The 22,366-nt window shown below is 41.6% G+C and overlaps 1 protein-coding gene across 2 annotated transcripts in view; it reads right to left on the reverse strand.

The window, feature by feature from the left end:
* Positions 1-22,366, reverse strand: part of LOC125005264 (E3 SUMO-protein ligase PIAS1-like) — a 56,831-nt gene that overhangs the window by 23,118 nt on the left and 11,347 nt on the right. The window contains exons 2-3 of one of the 2 annotated variants that reach the window (XM_047580460.1): positions 10,453-10,533; positions 4,832-5,327 (exon numbers count right to left, since the gene is read on the reverse strand). In XM_047580460.1, coding sequence (XP_047436416.1) covers positions 4,832-5,324 — 493 coding nt within the window. In that variant the 5' untranslated portion in view covers positions 5,325-5,327; positions 10,453-10,533. The remainder of the gene's footprint in view (positions 1-4,831; positions 5,328-10,452; positions 10,534-22,366) is intronic. The other variant, XM_047580461.1, reaches the window with a different exon arrangement.

The raw sequence follows: 22,366 nt of genomic DNA on the forward strand, positions 1-22,366 counted from the left end.
AAACTCTGCTTCAGCTTGAGGAGTTTTTTTAGCGTTTGGTCTGGTTACTTCAGAGCCAGGGTGGACCTCTGAAGGCGGAGAGGGCATGCTTTCCCATATCTTACATTTATTTTTAAAATTGCCCACATAACTTAACTCGCTGTGATGTGATTTGCGTTGGAAATACGTATAACTCAAACCCGGCTGCATACTTCAGAAAGCAGCCGAGAAGGTTTCAGACAAATCAAGAACCGCTGCTCATTAAATTACAGACACTAAAACCTACGGACACATCAAGTGCATGAAAATAAATGACGGCCATAAGGAATAATAAAAAAAAAGAAAGTTGCAAAAAGAAAGAGGAACGGCCGACATGAGTGGAATACAAGTCCAGTAGAGAGGAGGGGGGCATTTATGGGGAAGAGTCAAAGAGCAGAGCTGCTCCTATTGCAGCTTAAATAAATACCTAAAAATAGTTTGCATCTGCTGCAGGATCTGCAGGAGATGATTTCATTACTGAATCTTTCATAGTTTTTTTTTTTATATATATATTTAGTTTGGGACAAACAGAAAAAAAAACCTCATGTCCGCTTCCCAGCTTTCTGTTTAACGTCTGATAAAACCTAAATATATTCAGTTTACTTTAACGCACGCTTCAAGAAAATAAACGCATCACATTTAAGAAACAGAAGCCATTAAATGTTTAACTTTCATCAGCTATCAAAACGGGTGCCATTGTTGTGGTCAATTATTCTGGTGATTCTTAGTAATTTAATGATCAGCCATAACATTAAAACCACCTTCTTTGTGCCTGACTGAACGGATGGTGGACATTGGCAGTGGGGGCATTTAGGTCCCATGGGTTAGTTGGGGGGGCCTTTGTTGATCAAGTTTGTCCCAGCTCATCCCGTAGACATCATTTGAGTTTGGAGGCCGGGTTAACACCTTGGGATATTTTTCAAGTGTTTTGAGCCGTTGCTAATCGGTTCTTGTGGTGTGGCAGACCGCACTGTCCCACTGGGGACGGCTACTGCTGCCAGGGAGTATCGTTACACAGACACATGTCAAAGCAGGGCTTCCTAACAGATCATTTGCAAAATAGAAGATCAATGTAATTCACTTGTTTTTTTTGTCAACGGTTTTAATGTTGTGGCTGATCAGTGTGCATAAATGCCGACATCAGTTTGACGTCACTAATTGTTTGGTGCGTAAGATGCATTATCTTTTTATTTCACCCTGCATTATAAAGTTACTGTCTGTGGCGCATTATTGGTTTCTTTAATGCTACTACAATGACAGACGGAACAAAACAAATGCAGATCGGCTCTGAATTTCAGAAATGACCTGCAGTTCTGGGAAGACAGTCGACTCAGATTTATTTATTCTAATTTTAGATACAAGGAAGGAACAATCGTTCCTTTCACCGCCCTGTACAAGAGGTCTGTGATGCACAGGGTAAAATAACCCAGTTTGAATCTCGGTTAAGCGCATACGTGGCCAACAAATCAGCTTTGCCCAGGGAAGAAAAAAGAAAAAGAAGAAGAAGACGACAATCTGGGAAACCAGGAGAGCAAGCTAACAAGTGGGGGAAGGGAGTCAGGAAAAAAAAGGAGGGAGTGAGGGAGAAGGGGGGCGGGAGGTGAGGCAACAACAATGGGGGCAGAGGAAGGACTGAGCAGTAATCAGCAGATCAGAGAGAAGTATGTGAAAAATCAGTGAGCGAGGAGAGCAGTCGCAAAGCAAGAGAAGCAAGAGCTAAAAAAAAAAAAAAAAATCACCCTGTTTGCCAATTTATCAAGAGGTTTAATTTCGGTGTTATTATCAGGACAAAGAGGGTCATCACCTCTTTCCTTTTCCTAAAGGAAAATTCAAATCTTCAGCTCCATGTCATGACGCGCACCATCTTCCTCTGGGTTTTTTCCTCCCATCACTCATTCTATTCTCTCCCTCTGCCTCTCCGAGAACAATACGGTCAACATGCATTATTTATTGGAAAGTGCGTGGAAGTACTGTATGTGCAGAATGTGTGTGCGGGAAAGATGTGAACGTGCGACTCGGATTCAAATGAGGTTCAGGGCGTGTTCCTGCGGGCACAGGTGCACGGGTGCCGGTGCGATTGCATGCAAATCCTGACAGAGGACAACCCTCGGAGACGGGAGACGGGAGGGGGACGGAGAGAGAAAGGAGAAGAAGTTAAGCCGGAGAGAAATGGTACGCAGTCGGGGAGGGGAAGAGGAGAGAGATGTGTGTGATGACGGGGCTGCAGGCGCTGTGTTTGTACATGCATTTGCAGGCAAGTTAATCACGAGATGGTCTCCTACTCCATTAAAATGCTAATGTGGTAAAAACGTAGACATTTCCACATATTTGCAATATATCCCACAGCCCCGAAGAGAGAGACATAACACAGTGACAAATCTAACCAAGACAAAGGCAAAACTAAAAGTCTGTTAGGTTGTGAATTAAAGGGGAGACATGACGTTATGTTTAAACACTTGGCCTCATGAAGGAAGACGAGAGAAGATATTTAGACTCACAAATGGACTATTTTCTGTTGTTTTTTTTACATAAATTATTTGAGAGTTGGTCCGTGTGCCATTCAGTGGTGGGCTGTAAGATTCTCAAACAGGATTTGTCAGTATTTGAATCACATTTGTTTGCAGCGCGACTGTCACTTAAACCCAGTCACCCACACCCACACAATCCTGATGAGGAGATTAGACGCATTTTACACCTCATCATTCTCAATTACAAGTGTAAACTGTCTTATGTGCAAAATCTGCTAAACGAGAGGCGGGCTGACAACAGTTATGTTTCGTAATTAGTTTTTGTTCAGGCAGTTACACAGTTCTGGCGTAACGCTACAACCGATCAATGAATAACGCGGATTATTATCTCGTTATCATGAGGTGGCACGTTAGGAAGCAAGTAAATAGTTTGAGTTTAGAGTTGATATGGGCCTGAGCCAACACTGGGGTGAGCCATCTACACTGCGCCTTTTGTTTTATTTCCACTTCCTGTTTCACTTGTAACAATGGCAACTGAAACTCTCGTCGAACTTTTGCTCAACACGAGTCATAGAAATGTCTCATTTATCTCCAACTTACTGATCCTTTACGGATCCAAAACAACCAATTCAAAAAATGAAGAGGTACGGTGCTAGGTCTGCACAGGCTCTGCGTTGTCGCCGTAGCCTCTGCGTCAACTTAACACAGAAGTATAAACCGCCTATAAGGCACCATGATGCAGGAACACCCCATTGCTGTTGCCATGATCTGAAACCATGTGAAGCTGGTGATCAAAGTAACATCCACATACAAGACCCAGGTCTCCTAGAAGAACATTACCACAATATCATCAACGCTATTCTTTTCACCAGTAGTCGTTTTAATGTTGTGGCAGTTCAGTGCAAGACATGAAAGAGTTCGAGCAGAGCTGTTTGATGATCTGTTTTCTCAGCAGTGCCACAAAGCAACAGCTCAGCTAAATAAATAAAGTACTGCCAGCATATGTTGCTGATGGTCTACGCACAGTTATTCATTAAGAGCCGTTAAGACTGGCTTCACGGCGAGAAGAATGTATTTAATAAAATACGGCATCAGTTCAATTGTGACGCAGCGTCGCTCAGGCCGCCCAAACAAATAGGAGCACAGCGGTCCACACGCAACGATATGAATATCTAATGAGGGCCATGATCCATCTGTGATGTGTCCGGGAATCCAATTTCCTCATTGATGGAGACGAACAAATATTATCACTATTAAGTAAGAAAATCAGAGAAGGCAAATTCTTCAGCATTTACTTTTTCTCTTTTTTTTTTTTTTTTTTTTGGATGAAGGACGGATTCCACAACCGATTAATATTTTTCACTTGAACTCTCATGAGAAATGGTGTAACTTGGTGTAATGCTGTAACTTTTCCGTGCCCTGTCAACACATTAGCAGGCAGCGCAACACCAGCACTGGCAGGGAGCCTTCTCATACAGCGGAAGACAGCGCATATGTCACTGTTTTCATCGCCTGCTGCCACAATCATTGCGGGCATAATAAACCGGTATAAATATCCACAACCTTGCACATATCCTACCACTAAGGTATAGTGAGGACATTTACTTAGGTTCCCTGGTCTGAATGTAACAGATGCTGCAGGTTCTATAGTATTTCAACCACTAGGTCCAGTGTTTCCAAATGTAGAGTAGAATAAAGAAGAACCATGTTATTTTTTTACAAGTTAATCAGGCCAAAAAACAAATATTATGATCGACCTACATTGATATAACAGAGTTAAGAAATTATGTAATTCTGTTAATTTTTAACCAAATTTATTGTCTGCACTAGTTTTGTCCACTTCAATCAGTGAGCACAAGGTGTGAACACACAATTCACAGACAAAAAAAACAAGAGAAAACAATGTCAAGTTGTGTTCCTGTGACCTTGAAGACACAAAAAACACAAACATTTTCTTATCCACTTTTGGTCACTACCAACATATGACTGACGTACGTGTCTCTTTTGTTGCAATTCAACACCTTTTGTACATACGCCAATACTTGTACATTGTTTATTCTACTCTTTCTTTTTAGCTTTTATTTTATTATTTATCTTTTACACAGTCTATTCTTTATTCTTGTTACTTTTCTGCCCTTATGTATGCTGTTACAAACATTGTGGGACAAATAATTGTAGGTTTTTCTATTCTATTCTGTTCTATTTGGTTTGCTTAGTTACTTTTGCTTAGTGCTTAGTGAACAGGTAGCGTACCAGAAGGTTTATCCATGGTTGACCCAAACCCGGAACCAGAACACCTAAACTAAAACAAAGCTTTTAATCCAGTGCACCACGCCTCCCCTTACCTAGACTGGTGGGCTTGATGAGCTCGTCCAGCATGTCGTAAAACGGCAGCCTCTGAAGCTTGACGTCTGGGTGGACCGGGTGCAGCGTGGCCGAGGAGGGCAGGTGGTGCGTCAGCCCGGTCAGCTCGTGCTTCCCGGGGCCGAGCAGCGAGAGCGGCAGTAAGGCAGCAGGCGACGGGGCTCCGCCGTGGCCGGCGTGGCCCTCGTACGCCAGCTGTGTCAATCCAGCGGGCAGAGCCGCGCCCCCTCCTCCGACCACTCCGGCTGAGGCGGGGTGGTGCGCCCCGGACATGGCCAGCTCTGAGTGGGACACCATCTTGGCCGGGAAGCGTCGTCGGTAGAGCTCTTTGATCTTCATGTGCACGGCGGGGCTGCAGCCGGCCTTCAGCAGATGCAGCGCCTTGCTCAGCAGCTCGTGCTTGCGTCCGTGCTTGTTGCGTCCAGCGTAGCCCAGCAGCACCTGCAGCTCCGACACCCGCAGGCTCATCACCATTTGCTGCGACGGGGAGAAGAAGGGGTAAAGAGAGAAAAACTTTAGAGTTTTGGCGCCAGCGATCGCGACTGATACACAGCGGTGCAAACACCACTCTGAGAGTCAAACAAATGCCAATTAAAGCAAATGACTGAGCGTATTTCTAATTTAACACAACTTTTACAAAAGGTGCAGCTACACAGGTAGAATTCGAAAAGAGGAGAGCAGTTGCCCCTTACTGAAGGTCAGAACTATTGATGTCTTGGCAGGTTTAAAAAATTCTTGTAATATATAAACCATTGTGCAGTGCTCTAGCTCCTAATGATGCTCTTGAACCCGTTACTCAACCTGGACTTCCTGGATTATAATTCCTCTCACAGGTACCCGAGGCAACTCAACCCCTCACATTTTATTTTATTAATGCAGCTATGTTTCAGTCTCTCAGAAGCTCAGGAGCAATATTTTGTGTTTCTCCGCCAGTCTTCACTTCAACCGTCACCTTCACAGTTATTAAACGTGCGAGACTGTTTATCAAAGTAGTAGAAAGGTTTCTCTGCGGGGTGTTACCTGAGTGAAGAGCTGAGAAATTCGGGAGAATATCTGAATCAAGCCCCTGTCAGCTGAGGTGACTGAAAAATAATTAGCGATGAAACCCTGCAGCTGGGAACCTTTGGAGGCGCTCCAGCCGAGGTAGATTGTGTTGAGCTGAGACATATTCGGAGAAGATTTGTTTGTTCGTACATACAGAGGACGAAGCCGGGGCAGCGGTTACTCGCTAATCATCATGAACCTGGCCGATGCAGCCCTGAGCACAGTGAGTTATGGACATTAAGCAACACTTAAGGGCGATGGCTGCACTCAACTAATTCCCATAGAAATGGTTGTTGTTGTGAAATAGTGAAGAGGGCGAATCACTTCCAGTGAAGATACGGGACGGAAACATGGACCAGATTTGTCATTACTGTTGTTGCAGTAAAAAAAAAAGACTCAAATATATACATTTTGTGCTCGGTTACAGCACCACCATGCAGCACAGTGACTTTGTATGTAAATTACCCACAGCCCACAAAGCTATAGATCTATGAGATGTCCAGAGACTGCGAACTGCTTTGCATAAATGTAGCGTTGTTCTCATTTCCTCTTGGAACACCGTGGGATTCCCCTGTGAGAAGAAAACCAGTTCCGATCTTACTGCGCAAGGCGACGTTTGACTTTTTTTATTTTCATATGTGGTCAGTGACGAAAATACAAACACGGACTGAATTTCAAATGCATAATCAGATGATTTGCATTTGTAATTATGCGTTTATCCGGAGTGACGCGTAGGTGCTGCCTCAACACCATCGAGGGTGAGCTGATAGTTTGCCTTCAGAAATACAGCATTTCATCGCAATGTGGTTCATACAATAAAGCTTTTCTGTTGACTGCTTAATTTCCATCTCTGCCCGAATACTACGGGAAAACTCACTCAAGTTATTCTTCAGTGTAATGAGAAAACAAAAAAACAGACAAAACTGCAAAAACCAGAAAATACCACAAAAAAACATGATTTCTCCTTCTGTTATCACCTAGAAACAGTCCTCAGTGTTTCAGTCCTCAGCCGTGACTAGGGGTGGGTTTAAAAAAATCAATTTCTCCATTCAAAACGATCTTGATTTGACGGATCCGATATTGATTTAGATTGATTTTTTTAAACACGTGCCATTTCCTGCATCCTCACGTTAGAAATGTCGAAGGATTAGTTCGAGCCTGAAAGCTGATTGATTTATGACGACAGAGAAGAGCTGCACAAAAGCAGCGGCGTGTGCAAAATGTGTCAACCGAGGGCAAAATATTGGAGCGACGCCACAAATCTCGGGAACCGACGACAGCGTCAGTTCTGTGAAAACCGGATTCATAAGTTAGAAAATATAGAAACTCACGTATCTCTAAATGAATTGATATTTAATTGAACCACGTGAATCAAATCCATTCAGGAAATCTCTCTTGATCTGACCTCGCCCTAGTAGCGATATAGTGATGTAGACAACAAATCGAAGGCAGTCACGTTACATCATATATGGAAATGGTTTGGTTTATCGGTGTCCAACATGGATCAGACCGTCACGCTGTGTACATATGTAAAAGCTTAATGTAGCAGCACCTCCATACAACTGAATTCATGCAGCTCCAAAGCTCTGAAATGAAAGGCAGCAAACTACATCCTCATCTTCAAGTGTCTCCGCATATGACAAGACGAGGCTCCGGTGGAAGGGAAAGACACGGTTCTACCCATTCACTCCGCCTGGGTCGAAAACAATCAGTAAGAATCCGTGAGGTGAAACTATTTATACAACAAGAGTCAAGAGAAGATAGAGGTGCAGCTATGGTAGGTGTTGTTTTACTCAACAGAACCATGAAGCCTGTCATGAAGTCTGTGGCTGTTCAATTTATCGACTAAGACAGTAACAGGGATGGTGCGTTTTTCTTAGAGGGGGAAGAATAAAAAAGTGCATGGTTGAAAAGTCACACGCTGATGACAAAGAGCACACTTGTTGCTGAACAAAAACTCCAAATGCAACCTGTTTGTTGACATATTTTCACTATGCATGTTTTTTTGTTTTTTTTTCGTATTTCACATTGGCAACCATGTTAAGTGCGCCCCTTTTCATTGTTCTTGTTCCTCTGCACTGGATATCACCCAAGCCATGTAGTTTCAATAAAGAATCCTGGGTCCACGCAGACAGGAAAAAAAAAAATATTAAAAGATTAAAATTGTGAATCGCCCGTAACGATGAAAAAATAATCAGCGAGTTATGTTTTTGAGATTTACTGCCTCGAGCAAGCTCGACTTCCTTGAATGAAAACTGATGAGGTGCTGCCTTTCCAAACAGTCATCCGTCATTTCTGCCTCGGTGTATTGCATATGCAAACTTAGAAAAAAAAAAGAAGAAACATAAACCAAGACTTTGTTTTTGTAAAAAAAAAAAAAGAAAAAAAAAAAGGAAGAGTCATACACGCTCTTTATCTAAAATTCAAAACACTAGCCGCTATCACAAGCATCCACAGAGGACCAGGTGGGTCATATTAATTACAGAAAGACCCGGAAAAAAGCTGGCTGTAACTGCGTGACACGAGCTGGAAAAATGGGACGTGCACTGCATTCGCTCATTGCAGAGCAAACCTCTTTATTTCTATCAAACACACACACACACACACACACACACACACACACACACACACACACACACACACCTACAGACGTACAGACTAAGAGCGGCTTGGACGGACTTCCTCCCTTCATCTCCTTTAATGACAGAGCAGGGATAAAAGAGCACAGACGCACACAAACAAACGCCCCTCAAATGATAAAGCACACAGGACGGTTGGTGCCCAGTGTGTCAGTTTCCCTTAAGCTAATCAATTATATATAAACACATGCACCCACAGCAGCGATTATTTTTACGTACAGGAAGTGCATGCAGCAGTGTCCCCACGAAGGATTAAACGCCTTCAAGATTTTATTTTAGCTCGCTACAACGAGGCCTGATCCTCTTGGGTTACTCTGGGTTTTGCATTTAATTGACATTTAAAATGACTTATACGTCTGCTGTAGGCTATTTTTTTTTGCGGCCTAACCACACTCAGAAAAACAAACGCAAGTAGATGCAAATTCAGAGCAGATTTGATGTAATTAAGAATCCTTCTTACTGAACAAAGACCCCAATCGGCCTAAAGTCTCAAATGTGGTTCAGCGGAAGGAGAAAACGTGAAATATAAGGTTTTTTAATATCAAAAACAAAGAACTACACCTTGCACGACAGCTTCTGTTTGGCTTCTTCTAACATAGAAAGACAAAGCTGAAGCGTACACAACTCTGCTTTGAGTATTATCTAAATGTAATTGTATTTTTAGCATAAGTGGACCAGGTGTGAAAGAAACTTCTCACCCTGGACCCGACCACAACAGTTTACTGTATTATTATAACATGCATACAGAGCTGTCAAGAGTTGGGAACGGAACTGAAACCCCCAAAAGTGTTGCAGTTTACAGTAAAAACCTGTTCCACTTTTGCACAACCAGCTTTCAGTGCCTGCAAGTGCAAGAAAACCAATCTCTGTTTCAAATAACAGCAACGACACATTATGTGAAGTCAGGCAAGAAAAAAACAAACCATTGTTTATCCTGCTCTGTAACATCTTGATTTAGTTGAGATCTTTTTTTTTCAGTATTTTTATGACAATGTTGTAGAATAAAATAAATATAGGATAAAAAAATGAAATATGAGCCTCCTGAATACATTTTGTATATAAAAACAACAGGCATGATGAGAAGAAAATAAATCTGTAACATGTTTTTTGTTTTGTTTTTTTAAATTTTCCTTCCTCCAGTGTAGCCTACGTGCAGACTGCAACAGCTGTGTTTGGTCGTAAATACATTTCCTCGTCCTCTTCTCTCAGTCGCTGGACAAGCACAGAAAATTCACCGTCCTCCTGCTTCTTACGCACAAATTGTTGCAGCATTTTCATCAAAAAAGTAACTTGTGTCCAACATTTATTAATGTTGACTCCAACATGAGCCGCTCATGTACAGTCGCCATAGTTTGAAGCACACAAAGACTCTGAGCTGGCCAGCATCTACTAAGACCACTAGTTGCCATGCCAACCGCTCCATAAAATGTCCTCTTGGACAGTGAAAGCTGTATAAAATGAACAAATAAACAAGTACAGTGTATAATCTAACATTTCCTTGAAACTGGTGAAGGTGGAGCAGAGTGAAGCTTCTAAACAGTGTGGTGTGTTTTGAGGGGCGGGGCTTAGCTGGAGGCAAAACATCTCAAACATGCTAGCCTGTAAATGCCGGTTAGCATATACCAACGATGATGTTTTGGCAAGAATGGACGAGGAAAACGCATATTTTAGAGAATATGCTAATACATTCATAAAACTTCAGGTTAGTGTTTTTGCTTTTTTGGTTTTGGCACCCAAAAATACAGCAAGACGACATTTCTGGGGTTGTTCGCCTCGAGCTTCCCTCTGTTTTGCCTCCAGCTGATGTTGCGACATCACAGTGACGTAGCCTTCGAAGGGGTCTATTAATTAAGCGAAAACTCAAGTGAGTCGGGAAGTTGGATATATCAATGACCTGACCGCATTTCCGCCTAACTCACTCTGGACTCGCGTGGATCCACTCTCTGACCGTACTGCGCCGACTCTGGCTCCAAACTCGCAAGATGGCGCCACCCGTATCCCTGGGAAAATAGCGTCAGTTTGGCCAATGCAAGGAAGTTCATATTTATACAGTCTATGGTGTAAAAAAAAAAGCCAAAGGGGATTATTGTTGTTACTTTACATTTTACAAATACAGAACCATAATCATATAAAAATAGAATCTAAAGACAGCCTCAACTTTAATACATTAATAATACTAATACGTTAGATTCAAATGTGGGAAAAACACTTTCTTTAATAAACTAATAAATTGGTTTGAGACACGTAAACATGCCAGTAATTTACTTAAAATGCCTGCATGCTCAAAAATCATAGTTATTCTTTTTACTCTTACAACCCAACAAATAGTAACACAGACTATTTTGGCTTAAAAATAGCTGGAAGCCCAAACTTTCCCCATCAACAAAGTCACTGTGGTGGATATTTGGTCGTGGCAAAGGTCTACCGGCCTGATCAAATTGTTGCGGTAGGATTTATGTGGTGTTTGACAGAAGAGTAACAATGATGTAGTCATACGTGTCATCGAAGCGCAGCGGAGTCAAATATGTTCATAACAAATTGTCTGTGGTTGTGGGACTACCCAATGCAGATGCAGACACCCCATAAAGAAATCCCAATAGCATAAAAATACACTGAAGCAACAATCTGATTATCATATAGATTAATGTCTGTGACTCAACTGATCTATCTTTAAAGTTTGTGTTATGGGATGCCCCAGTTTAAGGGGTTGTTCAGTGCCTGCCGGAGAAAAAAAAAAAGGCCCGTTTTGCACAACCTGGCCTCCAACCAAGCTTCACGCCGCTCGAAGCGACAGAGCAGAGGCTGCTGTTTACAGACCAAACACTGCATCTTGTGTACAGCTGCCACATATGCATAACCATGCACCCTCGCACACACACACACACACACTCGCAGTTGTGGTTCTACCATTTGAGAGGACATTAGATTGATTTGCATTCATTTTCTGGAGACATACCCAAACCATAATCACCACTGTCCAAACCGTAACCATACACCAAGCCTACACCAAGTCATCACCCTTAAATGATTCAGGAGGACTTTTTGTCCCCAAAATAAAGTCTGACGATGTGACTGTGTAAACAGATTTTCGCTCTCCAGCATGTATATTTAATACAAGTGCACATGCACAGGTATACGACAGAGATCTGCCCTTTGCGACAGAGTACACACTGTAAAAGCAAAGAAACGGCAGCCCATATGTGAATGTAATCCCGATGCCTTCTGTCTGAACCACGCTGCAGTTGTAAAAACACATTACTCAAACACGAACGGCTCCTACAGCAGGAAGCTCGATCACAGGTGCGGCAGCTGTGCGTCAATGGATTTTCAAGATTTGCAAATATTATTTCAACAGAACCATATTTTGGATCATATTAATATTATTAGACTTGGACGGCAGCTTATTGGTTGGACCCCGCGGGTATCCTGCTGCAGACACAAATGACCAGTCCCATGAAATATGCATGTAGGGGACAAGAGGGGAGGGGGGGACGTGAAGAAATGATGACACCAGGCTGCCTACCATTACACACACACAGGCACGCCGAGCTATAAAACAAACACACAAACCTGAGACGCCAACACACACACTTCCAGCAGGCTGCAGATGTGTAACATTCCTCTGGTTGCGAAAAAAAAAAAAAAAGCACACAAAAAAACAAATGGAGGAGAGAAAACTGTGGCGAAGGAGGCGTTGGAGGAGAGATAGATGGACGGTTTCCAGCTCTCATCGTCTCATTTTGTCCCTTCCTTCCTCCGTCAATCAATCTCCTCCCCGGGACAGGTGGCCTCCATCAAACACCTCCATGCTCCCGGTCAACAACATCTGAATGACATGTGGCTCCAAGCATTGTTTACGAAATGATTTATTTGACAAGGCAGACTCCCATCCAAAAAAAAAAAAAAAAATTGCCACAAAATTTATAAATCTACTGCATCAGTTTGTGGCTCTAAACAGGAGGAGGGCTCTGTTCCTCCAACACAAACAAACCTGTCAGAGTTTGTTGCGGCAAAAGATGATGAATGACTCAAAAACCCGAGGAGGGAATAAAATACGTTTTGTTCGCTGCCTTCAATAAGTTGAAAGTCTAATTTTCTGATAATCGTTCCCCGAAGACATTCATTCGCTGGTTCAAATAAAAAGTGACAGACATTGTTTCCCATCACGTTAGACAAAGAAAAGCTGCACATCTTTACATTTGAGAAGGTGGAGTCGGCAAACGCTAGGTGGTTTTGCCTGAATATGACTCAGAATAGTTTCTGATAAGAATTATTTTGACAGCCCATGAATTAATTGACTAATCCTTTGAGCTCTAGCCCACATAGCTCAAAAGCAGGAAATTGGGAAGAGCCATAAACAAGGCATTATCTCCCAAATGACGCTGCGCTTTATAAACAAGGCCGATGAGATAAGAAGCGGGTTTAGGGGCTGATCAAATATTAGTCGAATACGTGGCAAACGTTCCTTACACGTCTCTTCTGAAGACATAACAGCAGAAACGTATTAAACATGCAAAAGGTATTACCTAAAAGCTGTTTAAGCATTTATCACAAAAGTCAGCATCACACCACCACGGCTGATTCGTCTGCACTAAAAAGCCAGGCTGAAACAAAGCGTGTTTGTGAGAGAATGTGCTCCATTGTATTGTTTTACTGAAACAACTTGACATGTAGGTGCAAAGTGAAGCGGCAACAAAGGACACGACACAAAGAGACCAGCTAGTGGTAACAGCGGAGTTCTTCCACACACACAGCACCGCGGAGTTTTCTGTCTTAAATTTTCCGTGACGTGTCATTTTGCAGAAAAAATATACAGTGCGAAGTATGTTTAAATGTCCTCTTTAATGTCCCTGTAAGAACAGAAAAAAAACAATCATGTGACGGACACATGACATCAAAAACTGAAACCCACAAAAACCCAGGATGATGAAACGCTTTTTGGAAAGTAAACCAGAAAACAGCAGCAGTTCACTGACAGTCACCAGATATAAATACGAGAACAGAGAGAAAGAGGGACGCCATGGAAACCGTCCGCGAGGTCAAATAAGAAGACAGCTAGGATTAGATTTAAACAATAACACACCAGCTTTTGGGAGTGTTATTTCTGGACGAATCCGTGGATGAAATGTTTGGATGGAGAAGGTTCATGGGGAGAAGAATTCCACTCAAACTGAGCTGAGGCCATGTTCAGACCTGGTACCAACATGTGTCTAGATTGATCCGATCACAAGTGCTTAAAAAAAAAAAGGTGTAAACACTCAATGTGCGCTGATGGACCACCTACCCAACTAAAGATGAAAGCACCGGAAGTGATGTCTGTTCATTAGTAGAGAGTCAACTAATAATAAATTGAACCATTTAATAGGGATGGGAAAACGATATTGATAGGGTAATATTTTACGATATTTTTTCTTCTGATACAATATAGATTTTGAATGTCTTAACATCAATTTTTAAAAGACAAAGACATGTTTTTGGCCCTATCTTGAACAACTTCTACACCTCCACCACCACTTTTTTTGCGCAATAAATTGGAAATAGATCATTTGAATTAAATTTGTTTTTTGACTCAGTTTGTCCAATGAATTATCACTATCATCTATCATATAAACAACTTGTATTTTAAGTAGAATATTGCAATATATCACAATATCATAATATCACAATAATGTATCGTATCGTATCGTGACTTAAGTATCGCGATATATATCGTATTGTGAAGTTCTTGCCAATAACCACCCCCACCATCTAACATCTCTTGTCCTTTCCAACCAACCACATAATAAAAAATCCAAACAAGAATTAACAGATGAAATCTTTTAAAAATGAATCTAACTGTGTGTATGGACATCACTCCTAACTGATTAAATCTATTCATTTATGGTTCCCAATGTCGTGACTTGATTTGATATCAGTTAATTTAGAAATATTTCAGTTTCAAAACAATGTGCAGCTCTTCTCTGTCGTCGCACTTTATAAATCCAATCAGCTTTCAGGTCTTGCGGTGCTCCCAGGGTTACAGCTTCTGTCATGTTTTGAAACTCCCTGAGCCGGGGATTAACCTCCTTCAACGGTTTTGCAAGATTTTATGATAAAAACCCCTGTCTGGAGATCACATCAGGATTTCAAACAAAGAGGATGCAGAAAACGGTGTGTATTTAATATTTGTGTGATCTATATCGGATCTATAAAATCTAAATAAATTTAAATGACAATTTTTTTTCTTTTTTTAAATACATGTTCTTATATGGACGCTTGCAGGTTTTGCGTTATATTCCTAGCTTTTAAGAAGATGTCGGAGTGTAAATAAATTAATGAATAATACCTTCAGGTGTGCACTTCAACTAAGAAACACCTCCGAGCTCATTATGCTGGGAGAATTTTGTTGTGGTAGGTAGCGATCTATTTATTTGATACAGCAGCTGTAGCTGGGGTGGCTTGAGACACATGTGGAGAGTCAATTTAATCCCAGGCGTGAACATATGCACTTGAAGCTAAATACTTCTGATCGTGCAGGACATGCATCGATACAAGGTCAGAACAGGCTCTAAATGAACACTAAAGCAGGAAGGATCTGGGTTGTCAAAGTCTGGGGCTGTTTTTTTTTTTTTATAGTGGTGAAGGTGAACTTGCATTTATTGATTAAATCTTAAACTCTTAAATATACAGAGGACGTTCAGATGTGAAGAAGTGACCCCAAAAATGATTGGAGCGACAGAAGTGGCTCTTCATCCGAAGCATGCAGGCATCAGAATGAATAACTGAACTCAAAGAGACGGAGAAAGACATTTAGTCCAAGTATCCTGTTGTTTTGGCATTTCAGTGTTGAACAAGAGCTTCACAAAGTGCCTGAAAATATGTAGTCTGGCACTGCTACAGTTCACTGAGATACTTTTCTTAATGTTAACCATACAAAGTATACAGATGGACGGGTAAGTAGAGCTCCCCCTGGTGACTGGCTGCAGTATAGATCATAAGCCCCACCCCCTCCATGTTAGCGATTAGGACTTAGGCCGAACTAAAACACTAAAATACATGTCTTTCTGTCGTTTTTGGTTGTCAATATAATGTTGATGCATGTTTAATCATTTTTTTGAATGAGTTTCATTTTAGTAGATTATTTGTTACATAATGGTGACTACCAGTTGCCATGCCAACCGCTCTGTTAAGTGGTAAAAAGATGAGATGGCCATGAATGAATTAGTATTTTCTAGAAGTATATAATGATATCTTCAGTCTAAGTTAATGCAACGCATTCCCAGTTAAACGGAATAAAAAGAATAGAAATTATTCATTGTGTTTTGATAAAATTGGCCATTTGTGATGTTTGAGACAATGAGTTTCTGAGCGTACAATAGTGACAATGGCTCTAATGCAAAAGTAAAACTGCACACAAAGGACTGAATATCCTCCTTCAGCACAGTCGTTCTTTTAATTTGAATACCGTCACCGGACAGCCTGCGATCAGATATCAAAATATTTTACTACATACATTACTGTGAATGGGACAGAGACGTGGGATATGTACTCAGGGCTTTTGCAAATTAAATTCAAGAGTTTTTAAATCCCTTTCCCTTTTTTTTTTTTTTGTAGGAAGCTGAATTCAGAGCGTTTTAAGACTTCCTGCAGATTCTTGTCAGGCTGGAGAGCAGTGTGCAGGGTAATAATTTGCTGTGTCCAGAGCTGGTGAGAATGACGGATGGAGCTATGATGGGGGATGGGGAAGAGAGAGAGAGAGAGAGCAGCTGAGGCTCCAAACCGAATGAAATTCTCCACAGCGCCAGTAAAAAAACGAGAACACGAGAGGGAAGGAGGGAGGAAAAGAGAGGATGGGAGGAGGGTGGCAAGACTGGAGGTGGCAGCTTAGATGGACACATGAGCTGAGAAGATCCACATTACTGCACTCGACAAGATGCTAATACCGTGCCCCTGAAAATGCATTTAAGGAGGTTTGATTAGGAGAAAATGGAGAAGATAAACACGATTACTATTTACGGCTAACTCAGACACAAATGTCATGTGAAGTCACCATAAATCCAGTTTCTGCTGTGTGTTTAGTATGCACACTGCTGTGATTGTAGATAAGATGCCCAGAAGCCTCATCCGCTACTGCTATGGAAATTAATCAGAGGAATAAGTCCGAGCTTTGTCCAATCAGCTTTGTCATGGCAGAGACAAAACATATCGCTGTAGTTGCCAAAATCCTCCTCAAGTGGATCCAGAATTTAAAACTAAACTGTCTTGAAGTGTTTGTTTACTCCAACCATTATTTTCCAAATTAACTGCTTGGAAAATGCTTCACATTTGTTACAATGTGATAAACTATAATGATGAAAGAATTACTTGCAGTTCCTCACACTATAAAAGCTGGAAGCAGTGCATTGTTTAGCTAACCCCTGCCCTCGTGTCTACTCGAGTTTTCTTTGGTAATCGTTAACTAGTCTGAAGTTGTGCGTCCGCGGGCTTGTCCCCTCAGAGCTGCTCCAAAGATGATTCAGCTGGGACAGTTTCGTGTCCGTTCAAGCATTGTGAGCGCTCTAGAAGTCAGTCATCTAATACCGTCTGTGCAAAAAATTAACATGACTTCTGCTGCCAGGACACCTGAAATAACACCTCAGATTTCTTAAGTCGACTGCGTTAATATTTTAAACAGAGCCCCGAAATGATTATTTTTTTTTTTTGAACAAAGTAACATACTGAATCAGTTGATATCAAAACACACCTAAATATGCACATTGTGCTGAAACATGCATAGATAGACAGATATAAATGTGAAAGTTCGCAGGTGCAGCAGCAATGTACAGGCACTTGACAGCATATATACTATATGGCACAAAAAACACAATATACTATATACACAACATACACAATATGTTGTGTATAAACTATATATTTATATAGTTTTTGTTTTATCCCCCCGCAAGATTTACAGACAGGTGCATCCACAGGCAGCCCTGTGCTGCTGGAAACGCTGAGGACCTGTGCAGCCCATACATTACCCCTCCCCCACCAGTAGAGTGAGTGCAGCTGGAGTACACCTAAAAATGGTTTTCTTTGGTTATTTTAATTTTTTTTTTTGTAAAACAGTTACCAAACAATGATGTATTTACTCACTCAGCACCAACAAATTACAGTCTTTAACCGCAGCATTAACTTCTACTGTTGTTGTTAAGTAGTTTGGTAGCTGACATTTATTTCCCTCTCTGGCAAACTAATAGTGTAGGTTGTCAATCAACCACTATCCACGGTTTAGACTGGATTGGCTCTGACCGTAGTAGTTCCTTTGAGTTCAATAAATGTTTATGATTTTGTTTAAATTGAGACTAACATTTGTTACCATTGTGTCATTTTTATCATGTAAATTGAGGGAGAAAAACATAAAATATCGGCTCAGAAAAATCTGAATTGTTATCGGCCTTAAAAAATCCATATCAGATGATCTGTATTTACAAGAATTATAAAATAATTAATAGTAGTAGCATCCGTCACATAGAGATGCAGATACAAGTCAACTCTTACGTGCTCCGTCGCTCCTTCTCCTTCACACTGACTGCAGTGAAGCCATAATGAAAGGAAACAGGCAGCACGGAGGCCTGTTTGATGAGGACAGACAGGTTGGAACTGGCCGGTGGCCGAGCCTCCCTGAATGGGCCGTTTTATCAGTCGGGAGAAACACCGGCCTCCGAAACTGGAGGCTGGCTGGCAACAAGCTCTAGCTTCTGAGAAACTCCCAATCACTACAGGTTACCAGCAGCTCCACGAACTCTCCATTCTATTATGACTCATTTCCAAGTGCCGTCTTTTCTTTTACCGTCTATCACGAACGCATTCCCCTTCACCCCGTCTTCTGACACCTACATTTTAATTACCGTGTTCTTTTACTGAAACTTTACAGCCTACAGGCTATTCTTCTTCTTTACTTTAATGAGCAATAATAAATCACCTTGAGATATTCTATAGGCAAGTGTAGAGACAGGCTGAACAGCTGTCCGACACTATTTTGAAGGAAAAAAAAAAAAGAGGGGGGTGACATCGGGTGAAGGACGCCTCTGCTTGCTGCCTCTAAACGAACAAGCCAGGTGGGAATAGCATATGTTATTAAATGATCAAACCGCACGACTCCGCAGTTTCCAGCATAGTTCTCAAATTTGATTTGCCTTTTGGCCCCAATCGATATCAGAGGCGGAGAGATTAATTTAAATGTGGTCACTGCCCAGTTTTTGTGAAAGATGAAAATTCATGCTGGTTAATTATTTGACTTTCGGAGCAACAATAGCGTCACAGTGGTGCCGTGGGTGCATGTTCTCCCTGTGCCTGTCTGGCTTCCTCCCACAGTCCAAAAACACGCACACCGGGTTAACTGGTCATTTAAATTGGCCATATGTGTGGATCTCTCTGTGTTAGCCCTGCCATTATAGCAACTTTTCTAGGATGTCTTTCACTCAGTGATAGCTGGGTTAGCCTCCAGCCTCCAGCCCCCCCACGACCCTCTGCAGGATAAGCAGTTACAGATGATGAATGGACGGACCGAAAGTTAATTATTTAGTCAAATAACGAGAAGCACCGTTAAATAACAATAAAACACAGTAAAATGACACAAAACCATCCTTCCCTCCTTTTTTTTGTTTTTTTAGCTCTACCTCACCTGAAAACATCGGCTAGCCTAAACAATCCACCGGCTCTGCAGATCCGCAAATTATAACTTCACATGTATCTGCACCAGAATTGCAATTAACGAGCACCTGTTGCTATGAAATGTTCGATAACGCTGAAAAATGATCGTAGAAATATGTGCTTACTCCTTTAATCGCCTACATTTGTATCAGTTTGACAGAAAGTTTTTTTCTAATTCAGTGGGTGTTTTTCTCACATCAGTAATAATATGTTTTTGTCGTTTTTACCATCCAACAAAGTTCCCTGTTTAAATGCACGCTCACACGTTTTGGCAGGTTCCTTCTTCAGTAATAACGATAACATTAATAAAGACTTGGTCGTATTCAGTGTCGAGTAAATCATTTAAATGTGTCAGTGAGCCACCACATGATATACCAGCACCCTCAAAATCTAATAGAGCCATCATGACTTTTAGATAATTTTTATGTAATCTCAACTTTAATCTCACACCATGAGCAGATAGAAAGTACAACAGATGCAAACAGGAAATTCAATTCACACCAAATATTTCACAGTTGCCATGCAAAGTACTTCAGTGCACACATGCAGAGGGCAGCCACAGTGACGATGCATGCATGCCGCAGATGTGCAGCACAAAGAGTTAGCATGCGAGAGGAGGAATATGGCACACACACACACACACACAAAGCATTAGGAGCAGCGCACAACATGGGAGATCATTAACCACGCAGTGATCAGCATGTGGTGGCCAAATGGCTGGTGTATGAGCGCTAAACCTCGAATGCACAGTTCAGTCACGTGGCCGTCATGTGTGTGTGAATGAAACTGGTAAGAAGCTGGAAGCTCTGCCAGCTCAAAACCTTCTCATAACAGCAACAAATCAAAGATTAAACGATGTTTGATAATGATCATTTGCTCCATTTAAGATTAAGAAAAGTCTAGTTGGGAGATTGGAAGGCGCGGATTATCTAGTAGACCAATTTAGGCATTTTCTTTTTTCATCGCCTGAGGTGACACCATAAATATTTTTCTCCCCACATGACGACACCGAGCAGTAATGCGGTAAAGCCGCACCTTGACGTTGAATCTAACTTGTAGCCTTTAGCAATAACCTGATTTTACACTTCAGACCTTCAGAAAACATTGGCAGTCATCTCATAAAACATCCATCACCGTGGAGGGAAACATGCAGATGGATTTCAGGGCTCGAAACGTGATCAATCACACAAAAAACAAACACTCCGACTGTAACTCTGCAAGACAATGTCTGGGGGAATAAGAGCTGCCGGCTAATATACAGACGCACTAAGTGACACGGGCGAAACTCAGCAGAAGCCTAATCAGTATAATTTGGATAAAAGCATATTCAGCTCATTAATCTATAGATGTTGTTAGAAACGTTAGAATTGTGTTGCAAACCTGAGTTAGATTAGAGATGTCTCGACTGGTATCGGGAGACTGGTATCAAGCCCAATCTTTTGCATTTATTTATTTATTTCAGGTCTGTCATGAACCAAACCCAGTTCACTGCAGTGTCAAAACCTCTTCTTCTTGTCTGCTGCTCCTGACAGAAATTTGTAAAATGTTCAGCGTGGATGGAAGTGGTAGCGGGAGGCTGTCATTCAGTCCCATCCACTTTAAAGAAAATCAGAAAACTGAACTGAACTAAAATCTCTCAGAATCACAGTTTCAACCAGGAACCAATTATCAGAGTTAATGCAGGGCAGCACTTGTGCTCAATGCTCTGCGCAAGGACGACATCGTGGCTTTACACGAAGCCCTGGGGACCTTTTCATGGCAGACATTTTGACCTGTCACAGTAGGAAACGCACAGCGTTTTCCCATTAAGGGAGGTTCTGCTTTTGTGCAGGGCTGTCCTGGTTTATTAGAAGAGTCACTTGCAGTGGAAATTATTATCATTTCTTAACTATAACTTGAGTTAGCACAAAACTACTCTTGTGTTGTGGAACTTTATTCCACTGCTTATGGGAATGTCTGATATGTTTAATGTCCAAGTCCTTGTGCTTAGAATTTAACCGAGGAGCTTTTTACAAGCACAGAAACAATACACATGTCGGGAGTTTGGACTTTTCAAGTCAGGAGAGCTACTACACTAGATGAGTGTGGATGCTCCTACAACGAGGATGTGGACGAAGGAGCTTTCTGAAAACAATTTGCAAATACTGTGGGACATATCTTTATTTCTCATTTAATAATTTTATATCTTTTGAATTTTATCTATTAATAAAATGAATCCAATTAATCCAATTTATTGGATTAATTAAACACAGACACAAACCCCAATTAATCCAGTTTATTGGATTAATTAGGGGATTAATTTGATTAATTATTGGATTAATTGGGTTGGATTAATTATTACGTTTATCTGAACTGAAACCGGTGCAAGTGTATGTGATGTGGGTCTGTGAAATGTTGCATGTTTGGAAAAATGTTTGGAAATTCGACAAAATGAATGAGGGGGGAAACTAGTCATACTGTCTATGGTGAGAGTTTCTGAGCCAAATCAGACTATAAATGCTTTGTCTCAATGGTCTGTGTTACAAATTGATGCGCGAGAGAAAATCAATTAAGAGTAAACTGAAGCGCTCGCATGTCTGCTCTGCTCTCTCCTCAGCCTGCGTTCGGTTAAATCATGTTTAAATGTCAATATGATTCGATAAAATTTCCATCCGCAACAAAGCCTCTCTCTTCATCAAAGAGCCGAGTCACAAACAAAGGTCAGCTAACCACTCCTGACACGTTCAGATCACCTGCCAACGTCGCTTTAACCCGCGTGAACTACCTAAACCCTGTTTAGAAACGCTAGTTTCCTGTTTCCTCCGGATGCATCGCCGGTCGTTAAAGCCAGGCCAGGCCGAGGCAGGAGCTTTTCCACGGCAGATATCGTTTCCATTTAAGCTCCGTGTTTGCTAGCAGGGCTTAAAAAAAAAAAAAAAAATCGCTGCACTTTACTTGGTTTTTCGGATGTGAACAGTAATGCAGTTCTTCTGAGCCCCCGGAGACTGAGGAGATGGTGAGGCTAATAATGTTGTGCCAAGCAGTTTCTGCAAAGGTTCTGCAGGATGTATGTGTGTTTTTTGTGTGTGCGGGTGTGTGGAGGTTGTGTAGGCGGATGGAGGGTTGGGGTGTGGGAGGTGTGTTGGGGGGGTGGAGGGGAGGGGGGGTTGCAAACTACCT

This window comes from Mugil cephalus, chromosome 3 (genome assembly GCF_022458985.1).
Source record: "Mugil cephalus isolate CIBA_MC_2020 chromosome 3, CIBA_Mcephalus_1.1, whole genome shotgun sequence".
Lineage (NCBI taxonomy): Eukaryota > Metazoa > Chordata > Actinopteri > Mugiliformes > Mugilidae > Mugil > Mugil cephalus.